Source organism: Gambusia affinis, linkage group LG09 (genome assembly GCF_019740435.1).
Source record: "Gambusia affinis linkage group LG09, SWU_Gaff_1.0, whole genome shotgun sequence".
Taxonomy (NCBI): Eukaryota; Metazoa; Chordata; class Actinopteri; order Cyprinodontiformes; family Poeciliidae; genus Gambusia; species Gambusia affinis.
In genome coordinates this window covers 27,785,434-27,806,444 of record NC_057876.1, presented here as the reverse complement: position 1 = coordinate 27,806,444, position 21,011 = coordinate 27,785,434, and the positions used below count along the sequence as shown (strand labels likewise).

The window sequence follows — 21,011 nt, the reverse complement described above, 5'->3', positions numbered from 1 at the left end:
ATTTATTGAGCAGCTCGCGCTCAGAGTTGGTAGTATGTGAATGCTGCGTGTCTGCGCGCGCTGCCGCACCTGTGCTGCCCGCTTCTCCCCGTACGTCAGAACACGACAACTCTTTAAACCGTTCCCCCAAACGGGAGGAGGCTACAGACCGCCTCGATCCTGAGAAGCGTTCACAGGTCTCTCCTGCTGCTGCTCTCCGGATCTAACCACAGTATTTTCACCGTCAGTGCGGTTGCTACCGCACAGCGTCTCATTTAAAAACTTCCGGTGAGAATTTGACACCTGGGAAGAGTGGGACGAGATCATTACTGCTCCTTTCTCCCACCTGCGCGATTTTAACAAAGAACTTCCAGAGGCATCATGCAAGTTTACGTGGCTGTGATATTCCAACACAGTCTCACTCCCGACTCGTCATATATTGACGCATGGGCAGGTTCCCTTAGCGTCACATGTTGACGCGTCGGGTACCCCCTTCGCGTCAATAATTGACGAGAAGGGTTCTCTCTTTGAATGCTGTACCGCTCCCTAAGCGTCCAGAACCGACGATCTAGGAACAAATAAGATAACACAATTCGTGCATAGCTGATGTATTTGTAGGTTCTTAACAATTTAGTTAATTTTACTTCTGTTTTAAAAGATCCTCCGGTTCTCTGAAGCCGCGATTTTAGCACCCGCTTCGGATGTTATCATCCCATAGAATGGCGATTATCAGTGGTTATCAGCCCCATTGAATGGCCTCAGTTGGTATATATATATATATATATATATATATATATATATATATATATATATATATATATATATATATATATATATATATATATATATATATATATATATATATATATATATATATATATATATATATATATATATATATATATATATATATATATATATATATATATATATAAGCATATAATGAAATTAAAAGGTATATTCTAGAGTTATGTAGTGTTATGAGTTGTCCAACCTCATAGCCTTCCACTAGGTGGCTGTATGTACATCTGTAGTTGCTTGCAATCTTATCAATAATGATAAGAAGAAGTTATCTTATAATTTTATTTTTAATTAAAAAAGTTAAAAATAAAAATACGGATGGATTTGCTCATATGATTATATGAAAATCTGTGTTTGTACCATATGAAAATGTTTAATATTTGTATTAGTAGTAATAATAATAAATTACGGATTGCACCCGACAAAACATTAGAGAAGAAGAAGAAGCTACGTCATTCGACGCGACACTTTCCACAGGTCGGAGCTGGTGAGTAGCCCTGAATCTGTCAAATAAAAATGTAGTAAAAAAACCCTCAAAAGACCGAAAGTCTACATTTATAAATCTGCTGACGGTAGTTCTATGAGTTAATGTTAGCGAGTATGTGGCACAGCATGTGTTTGTACAGATTTAGACACGTTTTTAACCCTACTTGGTAGCAAAAAAAGGCTACTTTAGCTCGCTAAAGTAGCCTTTTAAAAGCCAGTCAGGTTCAATAGCTGTCCTTCATACCTTTAATAACAATGTGCTAAAATTTTGTTTCATATATCTTAAAAAACCGTATACTTTTCAGTATACTAGTTTATATCAGTATATTGATTTAATGTTAGGATTCTGTCATACAGTTCATTACATTTCATCGTTTCCCACAGTGTATTATAAACCCTGAGGCCATCATTCTTTATTTGTTGCCCCACCAGGCTAAGCATTGTTTATTTATTTAAGTCTTTGTAAAACGTTTGCATTTTCTGTGACTTTATAGTTATTGTTCATGCTAATTATACAAGCTATGCCAATATAAAGTCTTTGTTTTCATTTTTAGATCCGGATCACATACACAGGAGTCACTCATTGAAGATGAATCACAGTAAGTGACAGAAATTTGTACTCTTCTATATTTGAACAACAGTTCTCGCCTCAAGTAAAGAAACTGTGCGTTGTTTTCTTGTTGTTGTAGTGGTTAGGCTGGACAGGGATCTTCGAATAATTGAGAGACACCATGGTGTAAAACGAAGGTGGCTCCCTTCGGATGGCATTTTCCAGAGAACACTGAGAGATGTTGACCAGGAACTTAGAGGTCAGCTGATCTGACGAGCACAAAATGAAGCAAGGGAGAGGGCCACTCTTCTCAACCTGAAAAGAAGATGTAATGGTAACACTACTTCTTCTCTTGACTGTATGGTCATTAGCAAAATTGAAGCTCAAAGGTCTTGTGGTAAACCTAAATTTAATCTTTATGTTATCCCTGCACCATGCATATGTTCACTCTAGGTACTTAAGCGTTTTATGCAGTGTAAGAAGTGACTGGTTTATTCCAACTTGTCCTTTGTCATGGGTATGTGCTTTTGATGTGTATGGTTATTTATCTTTGGTGTATGAATATGTTTCTTGGGTGTATCCTGTCTTTCACCAATGCCCGTTGTAAATAGGCACAGATAAGTGAGTATTGTAATACATCCATTTTCTAATGGACATTCAATGATCTTATACATTACGGCAGATATTAAGTCTTTCAGAGCGAAGGTGAAACATTAACATGTTTAACGTTGAAAAATTGTCTTATAGTACTACTTGGTTCTTTGCTGGAATAATGACATGGTGTCTCACTGTCCAAAATGTTCAAATCTGTATGTTCAAAGATAGTGTCTAACATATGATATAAGTAGTTTTTGGCTTTTTATAGCCATGGATCTCCATTGTGCAACATCTTCAGGTCTGTGAAATCATTCACTTCTGTTTTCAGCAAAATTGTAAAACAAGCTTTTATTGGAGATGTATTTTTGTGTTGTGCTATCTGTCATTAAACATGTTTTTTTCAAAATGTATTATGTATCACTGGGACTGCAAAAAAGACACTTCTAATTTGGTCACAGTTGTGACATTTGTTTATCCGAAAGCTGTCAATGTTAGCATTTCCTGTAGTTTGTCTTAAACAATTGATAAATGTATAATGCATCAATAAAAGCTTTTGTATTGAAAAGATATTCTGTCAAATGTGAGTGCTTTACATAGTAACAAATATTTGGGTATCAAACGAACACATCAGTAAGCATGTTAGCTGAACTAATTACTGTTGCACTTCAAAAATTTCCACATGGTAGCACAAATAATACCCTTTAGCAAAAAAATGAGTAAGATCTTTCCTTTTAAATAAACAAATTGACCAGGTTAGAAGACGACACGTTCAGGTAAAGGCACTTTCTCCTTCGCGACATCGTTGGGACAGGCATGTTGATAGGACACAGCTGGAGAAGATTCCATTGTGGGATGCAGTAGTTCCACAACGTCACATGTTACTATTGGTTATCAATGGGTGACACGCCACGTGACCAGTTACACACTTTTGCCGCTTAATGAAAACTATTAATACGATTTGACATTAGGATTTCATTCTGTCTGATAAGTTCAGTTTATGACTGGAAAATGTGATTTACTTACTTTAACAGAATTTGCTACCCACTCAGACTGGTGAGTTTAATCATGACATCGCCCGTTTGTCAATGATGGGGCGCATTCCATTTCAAACATTGAACGTTTGCCGCGACAATAAGGCCCCGTGTGTCAATGATGGGGCATTCCATTTCAAACATTGAACGTTTGCCGCGACAATAAGACCTTGTGAGTTGTAAGTGCGAGGATGTTATAAAGTAATGTATATGGTCATTGAGAGTGTAATTGTAGTGTATTAAACTATGATCAGGGCTTCACTTTTTCTCATATTTAGTTTAGCTGCACTATTACAGATAGTATGTGTTAACAAGGAGACGCTGTATGGGAGAGTGATGCAAAAGAAGCCTTTTCAGCAATTACGCCTCAAACAGAGCCGCTTGAGGTCTGCAAAAGCACATTTGGACGAGCCAGCTTCATTTTGGAATAAGGTCCTGTGGACTGAAGAAACAAAGATTGAGTTGTTTGGTCATAAAAAAGGCATTATGCATGGCGGGGGAAAAACAAACAAAAAACAGCATTCCAAGAAAACACTTGCTACCCACTGTAAAATTTGGTGGAGGTTCCATCATGCTTTGGGGTTGTGTGGCCAATGCTGGTACTGGGAATCTTGTTAAAGTTGAGGGTCACATGGATTCCACTCAATATCAACAGATTCTTGAGAATAATGTTCAAGAAGCTGATACAAAGTTTAAGTTATGCCGGGGATGGATATTTCAGCAAGACAATGATCCAAAACACCGCTCCAAATCTACTCAGGCATTCATGCAGAGGAACAATTGCAATGTTCTGGATGGCCATCCCAGTCCAGACCTGAATATCATTGAACATCTGGGATAATTTGAAGCGGGCTGTCCATGCTCGGAAACCATCACACTTAACTCAACTGGAATTGTTTTGTAAAGAGGAATGGTCAAAAATACCTTCATACAGGATCAAAGAACTTATTAAAAGCTACAGGAAGTTACTACAGGCTGTTATTTTTGCAAAAGGCTGATCTAATAAATATTAATGTCACTTTTCTGTTGAGGTGCCCATATTTTTGCACCTGTCAAATTTTCTGTTAATGCATACTGTACATTTTCTGTTAGTCCAATAAACCTCATTTCAATACTGAAATATTACTGTGTCCATTAGATATATCAAACTGAAGTAGCTTTTGCAAACACCCAAATATTTATACATAAAAACGATTAAGATTAATAGGGGTGCCCAAACTTTTTCATATGACTGTATGTTGCCGCTTTCTCAGGTAGGTTACAAACAGTTATGTCATAATGCCCCAGCCGGCATACCTAGGTGGGCCCCATAAGGGAAAAAAGAGGGCAGACATTTTGGTCCCAAAATGGTTTGTCACCATTTTCCATAGTGGCCCATATATTTTTTTTATGTAAGCAGAGACAAATCACATAAGACTACATGTCAGAATTTTCTGACATACAGTTGGTGTTATTCAGACTCTCTGTCTTTATATTCCTGCCTGATCCGTCCTGCTGTGTGCTTAAATTTTAATGTAATATCTGGTGTGAAGGATGTCAATATTCGTGTTGCCCTCCAGAAAAACGCAAACATCAACACTAATATTAACTGCTCTATAACATTTTAAACAACCAGGAATGTACATGTCCTTACAGTTGCAAAACTAAATGCAAATCTAACAGTAAGATAATTCTCACTAGTCTGTGCAGCCATCTGAGTGGTGGAGCAGTGGAAGGAGCGCTTAGACACCAAACACTCAACCTGGATGCTGGTGTGAGGGGTCTCCTAAAAAAGTAGCCAATCATCCAACTGCAGATGATACATTATGGTGCTGCTGGCATTCTTACTAAAACCAGGAAGGTAAATCAAATCATCCAGTTTGTAAGTCCCTACACAGGCTACAAATAGTCCATATTGTAAGTTTTGAAATCTGTCTGAAATATCACAGAAACACTGACATAGCTCTTAATGAATTTTTAATACAGAGTAGTGCCCTTCAAAATAATGTAATTCTTGGATAACAGTCAAATATTTCTCAAATATCAACATCACAAAATATTTGTCCACTACGTTTTAGTTATTTCATTGTTGTGCTCAAATTTAAAGATATTATGTAAAGCAGATTATGCAGCATCTCAAGATTAAGAGTTAAATTCAAACTGTAAATAAAGTTTAGTCATTAACAATGTCATACTGAACAAGAACATTAATAAATGTGAAAAAGACTACAAAGCTGTAATGAGTAAAATTAAAATGCCCTTGATTATATATAGCTTGACTTAAAAAACAGATATGTCTCAACAATATCAAAAACAATAAACTGAGATGTTAGAACAAAAAGCTTATATGAAAATCATCAATGAACTTTTTATACTGGAATATGTGCTCTTCACATAGAACAGTAAGTGGCCATAAATCATGAAGATGATTCACAATCTATGCTGTTCTCTCCTTCGTCAACATTGTCGTCATCATCTGCTTCATCCTCTCCATCGTCAATGCTTTCATCATAGTCTATGTAATATAGATCTGGAGACATAAGTGCTTGAGAATAAGAGTTAAACTCTGGTAGGTGATGATTTGGAGGAGGGGCACCAACTTCGATAAACCTCTTGAACATGTTCATTGCACTGTACATTTTCTTTTCTAACATGATAATGTTTTGATGAAGTACAGCTTTTGAACCAGGATCTGCAGTATCATTTATAGCTGAACTTAAATGTCCATGTTGTTGATGAAGGTGAAGAATGACAGTGTTCATCTCTCTCTTAAGTAGAAGCTTTTCTTCAGTTGCTCTAGTCTTCAAATGCAGGGCTTCTATTGCTCGACTTTTTAGGTTCTTTGGAACAACACCATGATCTTCAATCTTTTAAATAAGAGAACAATTGCAAGTGGAACCTTGTTAAATGTAGTAGCAACATAAAGTGAATAACAGCATGTAGAAAGTTGAATAAAACCTTTAGATCAATTCTACTCACTTCTTCATCAAACAATGTGTACAGCTGGGAGGAGGCATCACACAATTCTCAAAATTCTAAATGTGATGGAAAGATGCCAGTTTGTGGAGGCCACTGCAGATTATTGTACTCTGTAACAATCTTCTTCAGTTTCCTGTTACAGGCATTCACTTGCTTGGACAGCCTTATAACAACTCCCTGTCCATCTGTAAAGAAAGAAGAAATATAAATACTAGTAAAAATAATACAATCAGCACAATATGAAAACATGATACAGTAGTCATTTATGGAAGTATGTTAAACATAATAAAAGGTTGACATCTGAAATAGTGTTTATCTCAATTTGGATGTTGTGAACACAAGTAGTGGCAGCCAATTCTACACAAGATATTCAACATGACACTAAAGTTCGCATAAGGAAATCTCAGTTTGTAGGTCAAAATCTATTACTGCCAATAATTGAATGATATTTTAATTGTACTCTTAAAAAAGTTATCCTCAGAATATAAAGACTGATAGTTCTTACAGTGACTCAATATCTGCCGTAATGTATAAGATCATTGAATGTCCATTAGAAAATGGATGTATTACAATACTCACTTATCTGTGCCTATTTACAACGGGCATTGGTGAAAGACAGGATACACCCAAGAAACATATTCATACACCAAAGATAAATAACCATACACATCAAAAGCACATACCCATGACAAAGGACAAGTTGGAATAAACCAGTCACTTCTTACACTGCATAAAGCGCTTAAGTACCTAGAGTGAACATATGCATGGTGCAGGGATAACATAAAGATTAAATTTAGGTTTACCACAAGACCTTTGAGCTTCAATTTTGCTAATGACCATACAGTCAAGAGAAGAAGTAGTGTTACCATTACATCTTCTTTTCAGGTTGAGAAGAGTGGCCCTCTCCCTTGCTTCATTTTGTGCTCGTCGTATCAGCTGACCTCTAAGTTCCTGGTCAACATCTCTCAGTGTTCTCTGGAAAATGCCATCCGAAGGGAGCCACCTTCGTTTTACACCATGGTGTCTCTCAATTATTCGAAGATCCCTGTCCAGCCTAACCACTACAACAACAAGAAAACAACGCACAGTTTCTTTACTTGAGGCGAGAACTGTTGTTCAAATATAGAAGAGTACAAATTTCTGTCACTTACTGTGATTCATCTTCAATGAGTGACTCCTGTGTATGTGATCCGGATCTAAAAATGAAAACAAAGACTTTATATTGGCATAGCTTGTATAATTAGCATGAACAATAACTATAAAGTCACAGAAAATGCAAACGTTTTACAAAGACTTAAATAAATAAACAATGCTTAGCCTGGTGGGGCAACAAATAAAGAATGATGGCCTCAGGGTTTATAATACACTGTGGGAAACGATGAAATGTAATGAACTGTATGACAGAATCCTAACATTAAATCAATATACTGATATAAACTAGTATACTGAAAAGTATACGGTTTTTAAGATATATGAAACAAAATTTTAGCACATTGTTATTAAAGGTATGAAGGACAGCTATTGAACCTGACTGGCTTTTAAAAGGCTACTTTAGCGAGCTAAAGTAGCCTTTTACTACCAAGTAGGGTTAAAAACGTGTCTAAATCTGTACAAACACATGCTGTGCCACATACTTAACATTAACTCATAGAACTACCGTCAGCAGATTTATATATGTTGACTTTAGGTCTTTTGATGGTTTTTTTACTACTTTTTTATTTGACTGATTCAGGGTCTTCTAACCTGCTCCGACCGTGGAAAGTGTCGCGTCGAATGACGTAAGCTTCTTCTTCTTCTCTAATGTTTTGTCGGGTGCAATCCGTAATTTATTATTATTACTACTAATACAAATATTAAACATTTTCATATGGTACAAACACAGATTTTCATATAATCATATGAGCAAATCCATCCGTATTTTATTTTTAACTTTTTAATTAAAAATAAAATTATAAGATAACTTCTTCTTATCATTATTGATAAGATTGCAAGCAACTTCAGATGTACATACAGCCACCTAGTGGAAGGCTATGAGGTTGGACAACTCATAACACTACATAACTCTAGAATATACCTTTTAATTTCATTATATGCTTATATATATATATATATATATATATATATATATATATATATATATATATATATATATATATATATATATATATATATATATATATATATATATATATATACCAACTGAGGCCATTCAATGGGGCTGATAACCACTGATAATCGCCATTCTATGGGATGATAACATCCGAAGCGGGTGCTAAAATCGCGGCTTCAGAGAACCGGAGGATCTTTTAAAACAGAAGTAAAATTAACTAAATTGTTAAGAACCTACAAATACATCAGCTATGCACGAATTGTGTTATCTTATTTGTTCCTAGATCGTCGGTTCTGGACGCTTAGGGAGCGGTACAGCATTCAAAGAGAGAACCCTTCTCGTCAATTATTGACGCGAAGGGGGTACCCGACGCGTCAACATGTGACGCTAAGGGAACCTGCCCATGCGTCAATATATGACGAGTCGGGAGTGAGACTGTGTTGGATATTCGCTTATGGAGTGTCTGGTAAGTTCAGCAACTTAATTGACCGGATTATGATTTGAACTCTTTTAGGACATTTCTTTTAAGTTTACGTTTGCAATTTAAATCGTCTCACATTTGCGTTGAGAATAAAAAAGAACTGAAAAATTGGAACATGATTGCACCGAAGGATGGTACTGTAAACATATGTCGATTTTTCATTTATCTCAGTTATGGTGTAAATTGTCTTTCCTGAGCTTTACTGAAGCGCTGCTCCATCCCATTATATATACACACATATATATATATGTGGGTGCGTGTGTGTGTGTGTGTAAATCGCTTATCTTTACGTGATGATAATAATGTACATTCATTCAAATGTTTGCCTTGTGTTTTATCCCATTTTTTTCTGTTATGTTGTGGATTTTCTGAGGTAGGCTAATCTGTTGTTGCTAGATGTGTATGTGATATAAACGTATTTATTCCATACTGTAGCATCAGCTGTGAAATGAAGCATCTCTAGCTGTAAAGGGAAACCTTCTTCATTCAGTTACTGTCCTACTGCTTCAGTGGGATTCTGTGTTACTGAGAGAAGCTACTGTTTTTAGATAAGGGGAATCCAACATACAATTTACTGTTGTACAGTTTCACTTTAGGTAAAAGCTTTGGAACAATTTAAAACTAAAACCACTAGAGAACTGAAACTCTTCAGTTTATTCTACAATTTGTAAACCAGTTTGTTATATTTGCTCTTTTTTGTTAGAAAGTAAGGGAATCCATTGATAGAAACAACAGATTAATTTCTTTAAATATTACAGAACTTCTCAAGACAGTGGCAGTGGTTTATCTCGACTGGCAGGGGAGCATCTGTGGTCAGCTTGCCTCTGTAACTTGAATAATGTGTGTACCACGTTCCTTATCAGCGTTTACTAGGTTTCAGCATGTGCTAACAATGGGGAGTTATCAGACTGGCCGTTCATCCAAGGAAGTCATAATGCAACCTGTTTAATAGGGTTATGTTTCCATTTCTGTTTTACATATTTCTGTTGGAGAGCTTCATCTTAAACATTGCTGTTTGGAAAAAAAACTATATAGGCACCCTTCTGTCAAAATTTAATCGGGGGATGACTGATGAGTGATTAATGACCCTAATTAATTGATTTTAATTTCCGGTCTCCCCCCACCCCCAATCTGGTCACATGATGCCCCTCCACCCCCCAGGATGTCTCATGACCTCAGCATGCTAAAATGGATTTAAGAAATCTTAAACACTTACGGTATTTTTCGCACTATAAGGCGCACCTCATTATAAGGCGCATAGAATGGACGCTACAGTAGAGGCTGGGGTTACGTTTTGCATCCATTAAATGGAGCGGCGCTAAAGGGAATATCAACAAAACAATCAGATAGGTCAGTCAAACTTTCTTAATAGATTACAAACCAGCGTTCTGACAACTCTGTTCACTCCCAAAATGAAGAAACAGCTGTTTTATTATTTTCCCCGAGGTGATGGCCTGCAATTTTAAAGAGTTGACTTTATGTGCCAATTGGACAGTGCGGGGATTGAACCCATGACCTTGGCTTTATGAGTCCGACGCTCCGACCAACTGAGCTAAACAGCCACACATAATGTTGCGTCTTTGTCAATATATGATAAATGTACATGATCTTACTACAATGGCGATTTGAAGAAATGCTGCTATGCTTTTCAGAATCAACATGCTTAAAAGTGTATTTTCAAGCAATATTTTATTTTGAAGTATTGATTTTATTTTGCACCCTTTTTTATTTTCAAGTATTGATTTTGTTTTGCACCTTTTTTATTTTGAAGTGTTGATTTTAATTTCCACCCTTTTTATGTAGAAGTATTGAATTTTATTTTGACCCTTTTTATTTTGTAGCATTGATTTTGTTTTGAACCTTTTTATTTTGAAGTATTGGTTTTATTTTGCGCCTTCTTTATTTTGAAGTTTTGCTCTGACCAGTTGAGGGAACCATCCATAAATAATATAGAGTTTTCATCTACATAAGAAACTCTTACGTGATCTTACCACAATGAAGATTTGAGTAAGGAGCTCATATTCCAATGTTTTTCAAAATCATTGTGCATAATGGCTAAACATACAGCATACTTCTATTTTGTATTGTTGATGCTATGAACCACTTTATGTTCAATTTGTCCAGTGGGGGATTGAACACATGACCTTGGCTTTATAAGTACCTTACTCTGACCAGCTGAGTTAACAAGCCACACATAATGTTGAGTTTTCATCAATGTAAGAAAAACTAACATGATCTTGACAAAAGCGGTGAAATTCTAAAGTTTTTCAAAATAAACATGAAATTTGGTTTAATGTAAAGCCACCTGATATTTTAAATAGTTGAATTTATGAGCCAATTGTACAGTGCGGGGCTTGAACCCATGACCTTGGCTTCATGAGTACTACGCTCCGACCAACTGAGCTAAACAGCCACACATAATGTTGTGTCTTTGTCAATATATGATAAACGTACATGATCTTACTACAATGGCGATTTGAAGAAATGCTGTTATGCTTTTCAAAATCAACATGCTTAAAAGTGTATTTTCCAGCAATATTTTATTTTGAAGTATTGATTTTATTTTGCACCCTTTTTTATTTTCAAGTATTGATTTTGTTTTGAACCTTTTTATTTTGAAGTATTGGTTTTGTTTTGCACCTTTTTTATTTTCAAGTATTGATTTTGTTTTGCACCTTTTTTATTTTGAAGTGTTGATTTTATTTTGAACCTTTTTATTTTGAAGTATTGGTTTTGTTTTGCACCTTTTTTATTTTGAAGAGTTGATTTTATTTTCCACCCTTTTTAATTTTGAAGTTTTGTTTGTCTGAAAGACTTTAGATTTCCATTGACCAGTAAGGGGATTGAACCATTTACCTTTGCGTTGCAAGCACCACACCTTGTCCAGCTGAGCTATCAGCTGGACAGAGTTTTCCTAAATACAAGGTAACTCATAATGTTGAGTTTTCATGGATTTCAGAAAACTTACATGATCTGACCACAATGAAGATTTGAGTAAAGATCTCATATTCTAATATTTTTCAAAATCAATGTACATAATGGTTTAATATACAGCCTCCTGCAATAATGCAAAATAGATTTCCTGAAGACTTTGCTTCAATGGCCAGTTTGGGGATTGAACCCTTGACCTTGGTATTCTTAGCAAGAGCGCTGACCAGTTGAGCTAACCATCCATAAAGAATATTGAGTTTTCATCTACATAAGAAACTCTTATGTGATCTTACCACAATGAAGATTTGAGTAATGAGCTCATCTTCTAATGTTTTTCATAATCAGTGTGCATAATGGTTAAATATACAGCCTCCTGTTATTTTGAAGAGTTGATTTTATTAATTTTTTATCTTTATGTTGGCCAGTGGGGGGATTGAACACATGACCTTGGCTTTATAAGTACCTTACTCTGGCCAGCTGAGCTACCCAGCCACACATAATGTTGAGTTTTCATCAATGTAAGAAAAACTTACATGATCTTGACAAAAGCGGTGAAATTCTAAAGCTTTTCAAAATAAACATAAATTATGGTTTAATTTAAAGCCTCCTGCTATTTTGGAAAGTTGACTTTATGAGCCAATTGGCCAGTGCCAATTGGCTCATAAAGTCATAAAGTTGGCTCATGATCTTTTAAGTTTTTCTAACATTGATGAAAACTCAACATTGTGTGTGGCTGGTTAGCTCAGCAGGTCACAGTAGGGTGCTCGTAAAGCCAAGGTCATTGGTTCAACACTCCTACTCGCCATCTGAAATATAAAATCTTCAGGAGATCAATTATTCTTAATAGCAGGAGGCTGTATATTAAACCATTTTGCACATTGATTTTGAACAATATACAAAAGTAGTGGATAATTTTAAAGGTGAAATTAGAGTAATTTCCCATGTTGGAGCAACTCTTGGAGTGTCGTTGTGTAATTTAAAAATTCTCTCAACTTTATGATACGTATGAAAGATACACATGAGTATCCTCCCCTAGGCTTGTTTAGTTTACAAAAAGAAATCTCTGAGTTTCAAATGTATTTAAACCAACATTTACTATTTTGGAGAAAGCATGAAGCAGTGGGAAGATCAGTGTTGATTTAGCAGCAGGAAAAAAACTGAATGAAAGTAGCATTTACAATGATGTGAGGACAAATTCTGGAAAGGAAGTGATGTAAGAGGTTGTCTTCCACTATAACTGCGGAAAAATAAAAGTTAAATTTGAGTAACCTCACGTAGGCCTGTTAACTACCAGTCACATATTCTTAAGATTGTATCACACTAGCAAGTGTTATAGAAAAAAAATCTATAAAGGTTTAAAATTTAAGTGATGAAGGAAATCACAAACTCATAATCAACTCTGACTAATTGTGCTACCATAAATAATGCACTAAAACAGTTAAACTGTAGGTTTTCTGTAGAGGTATGGGTTTACCTTTACGCAGGGATGCGCACACACACACACACACACACACGCACACACACGCCCACACACCAACACAAACACATACAGATAAATGGCTTGGTGAGCAGCACTGTCATGGGGCCTTCCCCCAAAAGTCATGAGAATGAATTAAATGAATTAAAAGCAATTAATAAGGGTCATTAATCACTCATCAATCATCCCCCGATGAAATTTTGACAGAAGGGTGCCTATATAGTTTTTTTGTTTGGTTACAGTTGATCAAATAAACAAAATTTTTTCTACATAGTTTTGTAAATCAGCCAGACATCAGAAACAAACTTTCTGGTTTTAAAAGGAAATTGCTGATTAACAAGTCAGAAACTGAAAGATGATTCATTAAATGTATCAGAAGTAACATCTACTATTATTGTTTTCGTTGTTTGAATTTAGCTTTTTGCCGAAATGTTTTAGCTCAAACAAATTTTCATATCAGTGAAAGATAAGCTGAATAAATAAAACAAAGGCCTTCAAATTATTATTTTTTTAATGAATCAACAACGTGTTCCCACCCAACCTGCCCCATAGATAAATTTAACACATAAAATAACTGTGATTAATAGAGGTGGTAAATTGTTTTGAATTTATCTCTCATTAACCAATCTATTCACTTGAGTCATTTAGTGAGTGTTGCTTAGATAATTTGTCAGAATCAGCAAATCAGCAAGTCAACCTCTTAGAGGACTAATCAAAGTCTGGACTTATCTCTGTTCTGTTTAAGACCTTAATCAGGTCACTCATACTTGAATGAAATCAATGTATCCTAAAAGGTTTGGCCAATTCAATTTCTTTTAATACAATTCTCCAGTTGGAGACAAAAAATGATTCACTTAAGTTTATTTTCTTTCTATTTTATGTTTTCTATACTATTTTGACAATAAACAAGTTAGACACCGTGACCAAAGACAGAAAGAGTCCTATACTGGAAATCAGCTCTCTTTTATGAAGTAAAAACACATTTGGGACAGTTTAGACACTTTTTGGTCAAATTGGGTTAAAAATGACAGCTCTGCTTGGTACATATTTCACTAAAACCTTTGAAGAGCAAATATGCTTCAGCTGATTCAGTCCTAATCTGATGAAGTTTTAACCAATTTATAGATTTAAAAGTCTGAGCCATTCTTTTGTGTATGGAAAACAATTTTTATTGTATTTTGTAATGTTTACTTAGATGCTTACATTTTTTCTAATTTACTGTTTAATTATTAATAAATCAGGTAGGTTAACAGCAACATTAGTGATGATGACACCACCGAAACATTCTTATTTTTACACATGTACCAAAAGTTTGCATTTTTGATCTGATAACTGGAGCTATTCTTCATTTTTTATTTTATTATTTTGTCTTCAGGTGGAAATTACTTCTGAAACCCTTTAGCGTAAAGGGTACAGAAAAAATAGAGCTAAAGGCAAAATTATTTTCTTTAGTGGCTTCAGTAAATGAAAACACAAATGAGTCGGTTGTGAAATATATGGGATGAAACTAACAACTGCAGAAACAGTTCCTAGAAGAGAGACAGTAGGAAACACAAAAATACAGAGTCTAATGCATTATTTGTAAAAGCAAGCCACAAGAAATCATGTTCTTCTGTGGAAATGGTGTATACATAAATGTCTACAAGAAGAAAATAATTTAGTCTAATTATCCCAATTTTAATTTTGACAAAAAATGAATAACAAAAACAGATAAAACCTGTAATGGAAGAATAAAAACAAAAAACAGATCAAACTTCTAATGGGAAAAACAACAAAAACAAGTGAAACTTGTAGTGGTGCAATTAACCATTCATATCAATACAGGATTTAATTTCCAATCTTGCTAACAAGATTTAACAGATTCCTTCTTCCACGGCAAAAGATGTTGATTAGCATATTATTTTAGGGACTTTCTTTTTCACCTTCTTCTTTTTGCTTCTTTGAGAGTGAAAGAATATTTTCTGCCAGACCTCCAACTGTGAGGCAGCTGAGTCAGACACATAACCCGTTCCACTTCCAGGTTACATCAAACATTTATACTGACTATACCTTGTTCTTTTCTCCTACAGTTTGCTTTCTTTCAGAGGTGATAACTAAAACATTTATCAACATATTCGACATAAAAGTTAAATCTCTAGCTTTTTTTGTTGCCATATCACTCTAGGTTTTGTCCAGATAATAAAATCAAGAATTTACATGATAGCATTAGGCATTAAAAGCAATAATCCTGTTGGATAACTGACAGAAAAGCATATATTTCAAGGAAAATAAATATTATAGTGAATCTGTCTGTCACTTTAGCACCACAGGTTGCCTGGTAGATTTATCATCTCTCATATCAGCTAAGCCGCTAATATTTCAGGGTCTCAGGATGTGTTCACACCTGGTGGTCCGGGTACCAAAACTGCAGAATTTGTTACACTTGCTGTTGCTTTCACACTGCAGTGTCAAATGAACCAAACCCTTTGAGCAACCCGTTCCCCCTTTACCTGGAAACAAAACTGGTGTGTGTCACGTCAGATTTTAATGTCAAAATGTTGCGTTGGAAACCTAAGATATCTGTGCACAGCGACATTTTTCAAGGAACTGAAGCAGGGTTGTAAAAAGCCCCCTAAAAAGCTACTTCAGCTTACAGTACAGAATGTGCCTCATGGTGTTGTGTACTTGAAGTTAAAACCTTTTTAGAAGACCATATAGAAGGCTTCTACATTGCCCAGATTCATTACATTTTTTTAACTTAAAACTTCTATTTCTTTTATAAATGTTTAGAAATAAAACAGAACAATTGAGAACAGCATGAGTTCTACACATATAAGCATGAATCTCAACTTACAATAAATAGTGCTCTATTTTTTATATACACTGTCAGAATGGAAGGCAGGGATGAGAAAATTGTTTCTGCTAAACAGACATTGAGGACATTTTTGTTTTGTCTGTTTTCTCATAGCTACATTTCTTCTGCAAAGGTTAAAACACGACCAGCTTTATTAGAGATGCAGTACGGACTGTAAATTACAGCTACTGAAATGGTTGATTATACTAATAACTCCTTAGGTCAAGACAAATCTAACCCATAATGGTTGTTTTCTGTGTTGTGCCTGCTGACTCCAAAATTATTTTCTGTCATAAAACTACAAGGTAGTTGTAGCAAGATGAACCTTGCAGCTTTATTTTTTGTTCATGAAAACATTAATTGTATTATTAAATAATAATGGATGTTTAAAGAAACTTTAATAAGCCTACATGATAGTTAGCTGTGGAGGCTAAGGCTTTTAAAGCTGAGTGACCATGAATTATTCTTTCCTTCAGTTTTATGATTGTACGTTTTATAGCCAGTGCAGATATTTGACATTTTAAACGAAGAATTGTGAATTTCAGTTAGATGGAAGCCAGTTATTCACAACAATTCCTTGTGTTTTATTTGATGTATGAGGTTTTGAAAAGCAAAAGTGTTTTGACAGCAACATTAAAGTTTACACTGGGTTTTCCTCATTTTATTTGCTTCAAGGGGTATTTTAAATGTCCCAATAGGTCATTAAATAAGAACTCTTTTCCTTTTTGTCCATTTAGTATGCACAAATGTTTAAAGTATCCTTAGAATCAAAGGATACTTTAAGGCTTAGATCATGAGTTAAGTAAAATCAGAATGAACCTATAGAAAGATTTTTCCTGATGCTTGTATAGAAAATGAAGATTCAGCTGGCTCAGCATCGGAGCAATATAATAGCTGTTTCCCTGCTGTCTCCCTCAGCTCTGCCTCACATGTGGCTGCAGGTCTATTGTAATTTTTAACATCAGCTCCTCTTAAGCTAAAAAATGCAGCAGCTTACATTTAAACAAGGTTGAGGATGCCATTCTCTTATAATTTTTCAAGGTAGTTTAAAATCACAACAGCTTGCATAGTGCACTGTGTTCTTTACAGGCAGTTTCTGTCTGGGGCCGACATGAGTCCTGCTTGATCTAATTACAAGTAAACAGCAGAGTACAGGTGTGAATGCATTCAGGACACATTGAGGACACATTCAGATTCCAGAGCTCAGGTCACATTCAGTGTTTGTTGGTGAGGCTTTGGATATATTCTGCAAACATAAACCACCTCTTTGCCTTTTGTTGCTCTTTACAAGAAACCAGGTTCCCATACAATCTTTTTTTCTAGCTTATCTGGTTTTTACAAACACATATTGTGCCTTAAGATAAGTCCAAACAAACAGGCGGGCTTTTCACAGAAACCCCCGCTGCTACTTATGTGAACAAGTAGATGTGGTTGCAGTGCCTCAATCCAGGAAGCTGGCTTTTTGAGTCCAAAGCTGCCATAACTTATTTATGAAACCATAGCAAAATCCAGAACACATTTTGTTTAGATAATTGATGCATAGAAGTAGTCATTACTTTATTGTGCAACATTATTCATTTATCATCCTACTTGCAAGCTTCTGGCTGTGTAAAATGCTAATTCTGAAATGATGTCATTAAAACCAAAATATGATCCAAAATAATCATTCTTTTTATAAATTTATCCCCACTGTAAGGTTATGTTTATGGACTCAAATATGTTTACCGTATATTTGGCTAACCTTTGCTAAAAGATTTAACAAGAATTAATTAGATTCAGACATAATTCTTGATTAATACACTGTTTTAGTAGTATTAATAGAGTGGGTATTGGTTCAAAGTTTCCTTTTAAGCCTATGTCTTGTTTTCACTAAGGCACAAATGGGTGTAGATTGGTACGTTTTTGTTTGTTTGTTTTTTGTCTGCTTGGGATGTTACAGCGGGCCTACAACCGAACCGTACCCCACCATCCCTGCGTTGCCTTCAGTTACTGGTCATCGTTTGCGTGGAGCTACTGGTGTTATAGCACAGTCGCTTTGATTGGGGAACAGAACTAAATCCCTGATTTTTATCAACAAAAGACATGCAGGTGCGTCACATTTTGCGTCACGTCATCGCGCTAGGCGTTTGGGTTTTAACCCCCTCCTGCCCGGTGAAAGTCTGATGGTGGAAACGTTCTACTGAGTTCCTCGACTATAAAATAGCGCCCTACCGATTAGCAGGAACGTAGCAATGGACATTTTTCAAAGGAGTTTACTAGTGAAGTATTGCTCCATAGCTTCTGCGGCTAACGTTGTACCTGTTTTGGCATGTAATACTCGGTCCCAAGGGTTTTGTTGGGACAACATGGACAGCGGTTAAAACTTGCCTCCCCTTCTGCCTGCTATTCGTTTCCCCTGATACACTGGAGCCTACAGCTCCACCTAGTGACCAAACGGGGAACACTTAACATTTTTTGTTTGAACGAACACATTTCAGTTTCAGCTTGAACGTGTGAGTAGATCTTATTTCCTGCTTGGCACCTCTAAGTTTATGATGTAAAAGTTTTCAGCTGGTAATTATTCCAACTAATTTAATAGTTTCTTTTCATGTGAAGGCAACAGTTTGGGTCTTCTCTTGACCATAGCAAAATAATCATCAGAATTATGCACATTCAAATTATATTTGAATTTGCAGTTCAGATTCTAAACTACTTTCTTGATTCCAAAAAGAAATTAAGTAATTATAATTTAGACCTTATTTAGTCTGGATCAACAGGTTGGATCAAGTACCTAGCTTGAGTATTGACCAAGCTAGATTAGCTATGTGCTAACTGCTAAGCAGATAGCCTGAGGCCCTGGCCTGGCTTTGAACATCCAGCCCTACTTACAGACAGATTTACATAAAAATACCGTAGTCATATTTAAGTTCATATATTAGTACTTTGTGTTGATTAAAACTTAGGAAGCCAATGAAAGATGTAGAATTATAATTTTTATTTACATAACCTTCTGACTTAAAGTGCACTGGTGATACAATATTTCTAGTATAAATAAGGACATAGTGATATAATTGAATGACATCTCTGCAGCACAGAAATGTATAATATCTCTGTGCTGCAGAGATGTTCTTAAAATATAAAAACAGCTTTTTAAAAATCCCCTCTTTTATAATCAGATCTATCAGAATGCTTCTTAGCGCTGGGTGCAAACAATCTCTTACGCACACAGCAGATCAACCTTAATACTTCAAATTAATAACTGGTTTAAAAAATTGGCTGGTTATGGATCTTAGACCCATTTGGATTATCATAAAAAGACTGATTTCCTCTCTCTGGAGCTCATAATCTGTTCTGCATCAAGACATTTCTAAACTTCAAGCTTAGAGTTTATTCATTTGCAGAACCTCAGCAACACTTAATTTTCACTCACCGTCACGAGAGACTTGGGCTAAAATCAAATGAGGTGATTATGCTGCTGTTTATGTGAGGATGTACTAATTAACCAGAATGCACTTCATTCTGCTGGAGGGGCATTTTACAAAGTTTCTCTCATTTTTCATCTAATTGTTAACTAATCCAGGTAAAGAGTTAATCAAGTACTGTATTTGGAAATATTTCGTCAGCAGAGCTATTTCTCACTTTTATTAAAAGAAATCAACAGTTCAAGTTTTATAGTTAATGTTTTGGTGGGCTGTTGGGTTTTATACATTTTCTCTGCTTTTAACCATAAACACAACAAATTTATTGAGAAGGCAGAAAAAGCAGAGACTAGGAGTCACTACTGGAGGAGATGATTTATCTGTCATTGACGAAGCCTCTTAATTTATTGCAGCTGTTGCTGAAGGTTTTTGCAAGTGCCGTTTCAGTGTTGTCAATCTTTACTCAATTTTCTGTCATCTCTGGTTTTTCATGGCAGTAACTGCATAAAATTCACAGAACAACCTATAAAATATAACATTATATGACCATGAAGATTGCCCTTGCAGTTGTTTTATAGATTAAGTGTATAGCCAATCTGTTGACTACTGCTTTGATTAATCATTTGACAGCAAAGGGGGCTTAATAGTTTTTTCTTTTTGTACAGAACTGGTGCAAGCTAAAATTGCCACTTGACGAGTTTTGGGTAGAACATATTTACAGACAGAAGCCTTTAAATCTTAAATGTATATATTTTTGGTTCAGTTTTAGTTTATTTGCGGCTGTCTGTGCGCTCTTTCAAGAAGTGGCCTTTTGAGTCTTCAAACACCTGATTTATTGATTACTTCACTAGTTGACTATTATTTCAGTCTTAGATTAATCACGATTAATCCAAATAATTGCTTCAGCCCTACATGTATTTACTTCTTTTTGCAGCATGTATAATAGCTTGGCCAGACAAACTGTAAGATAAAGCACAGCTTGACAAGAGCTACGTAAAACTGAGCATTTCAGTTCTTCTCAACATAATAATTTTTTAAGAAAGAATCTTTAGAGCTTTTAATTAAAACATTTTGCGAAAACTTTGATTTAAGTCATATTTTTGTGAATTTCTGTTTTGATTTCAGCACTCAATACCACAGAAGAGAAGGGTACATGCCCACTTGGATATTTTCCCTGTGGCAATCTGACAGTCTGCCTCCCACAGCTCCTGCACTGCAACGGCATTGATGACTGTGGAAACCAGGCAGACGAGGAGAACTGCGGTGAGTTTTGTTCCGAACTTGTTGGTTGTAATTTCACACTGACTGCCAAATGGCTTTACTCCTAAAGAAAAATGGCTTTTATATAATTGCAGTATATTGATTAATGAATTGAATGA

The 21,011-nt window shown here is 35.5% G+C and overlaps 1 protein-coding gene and 1 long non-coding RNA gene across 7 annotated transcripts in view; one reads left to right on the top strand and one right to left on the bottom strand.

Moving 5' to 3' along the window:
* Positions 1-61: 61 nt before the first annotated feature.
* The window catches only part of rxfp1 (relaxin family peptide receptor 1), a 102,583-nt gene continuing 81,633 nt past the window's right edge, over positions 62-21,011 (top strand). For 4 of the 6 annotated variants that reach the window (XM_044126527.1, XM_044126526.1, XM_044126525.1 and 1 more), the window contains exons 1-3: positions 62-380; positions 8,956-8,978; positions 20,758-20,895. In XM_044126527.1, coding sequence (XP_043982462.1) covers positions 361-380; positions 8,956-8,978; positions 20,758-20,895 — 181 coding nt within the window. In that variant the 5' untranslated portion in view covers positions 62-360. The other 2 variants (XM_044126529.1, XM_044126530.1) reach the window with 2 other exon arrangements.
* Positions 5,384-7,702, bottom strand: LOC122836728. The gene is made up of 4 exons (XR_006371602.1): positions 7,554-7,702; positions 7,269-7,463; positions 6,403-6,587; positions 5,384-6,290 (listed from the first exon to the last, which is right to left on the bottom strand). It is a non-coding gene; the product is annotated as an uncharacterized LOC122836728 (long non-coding RNA).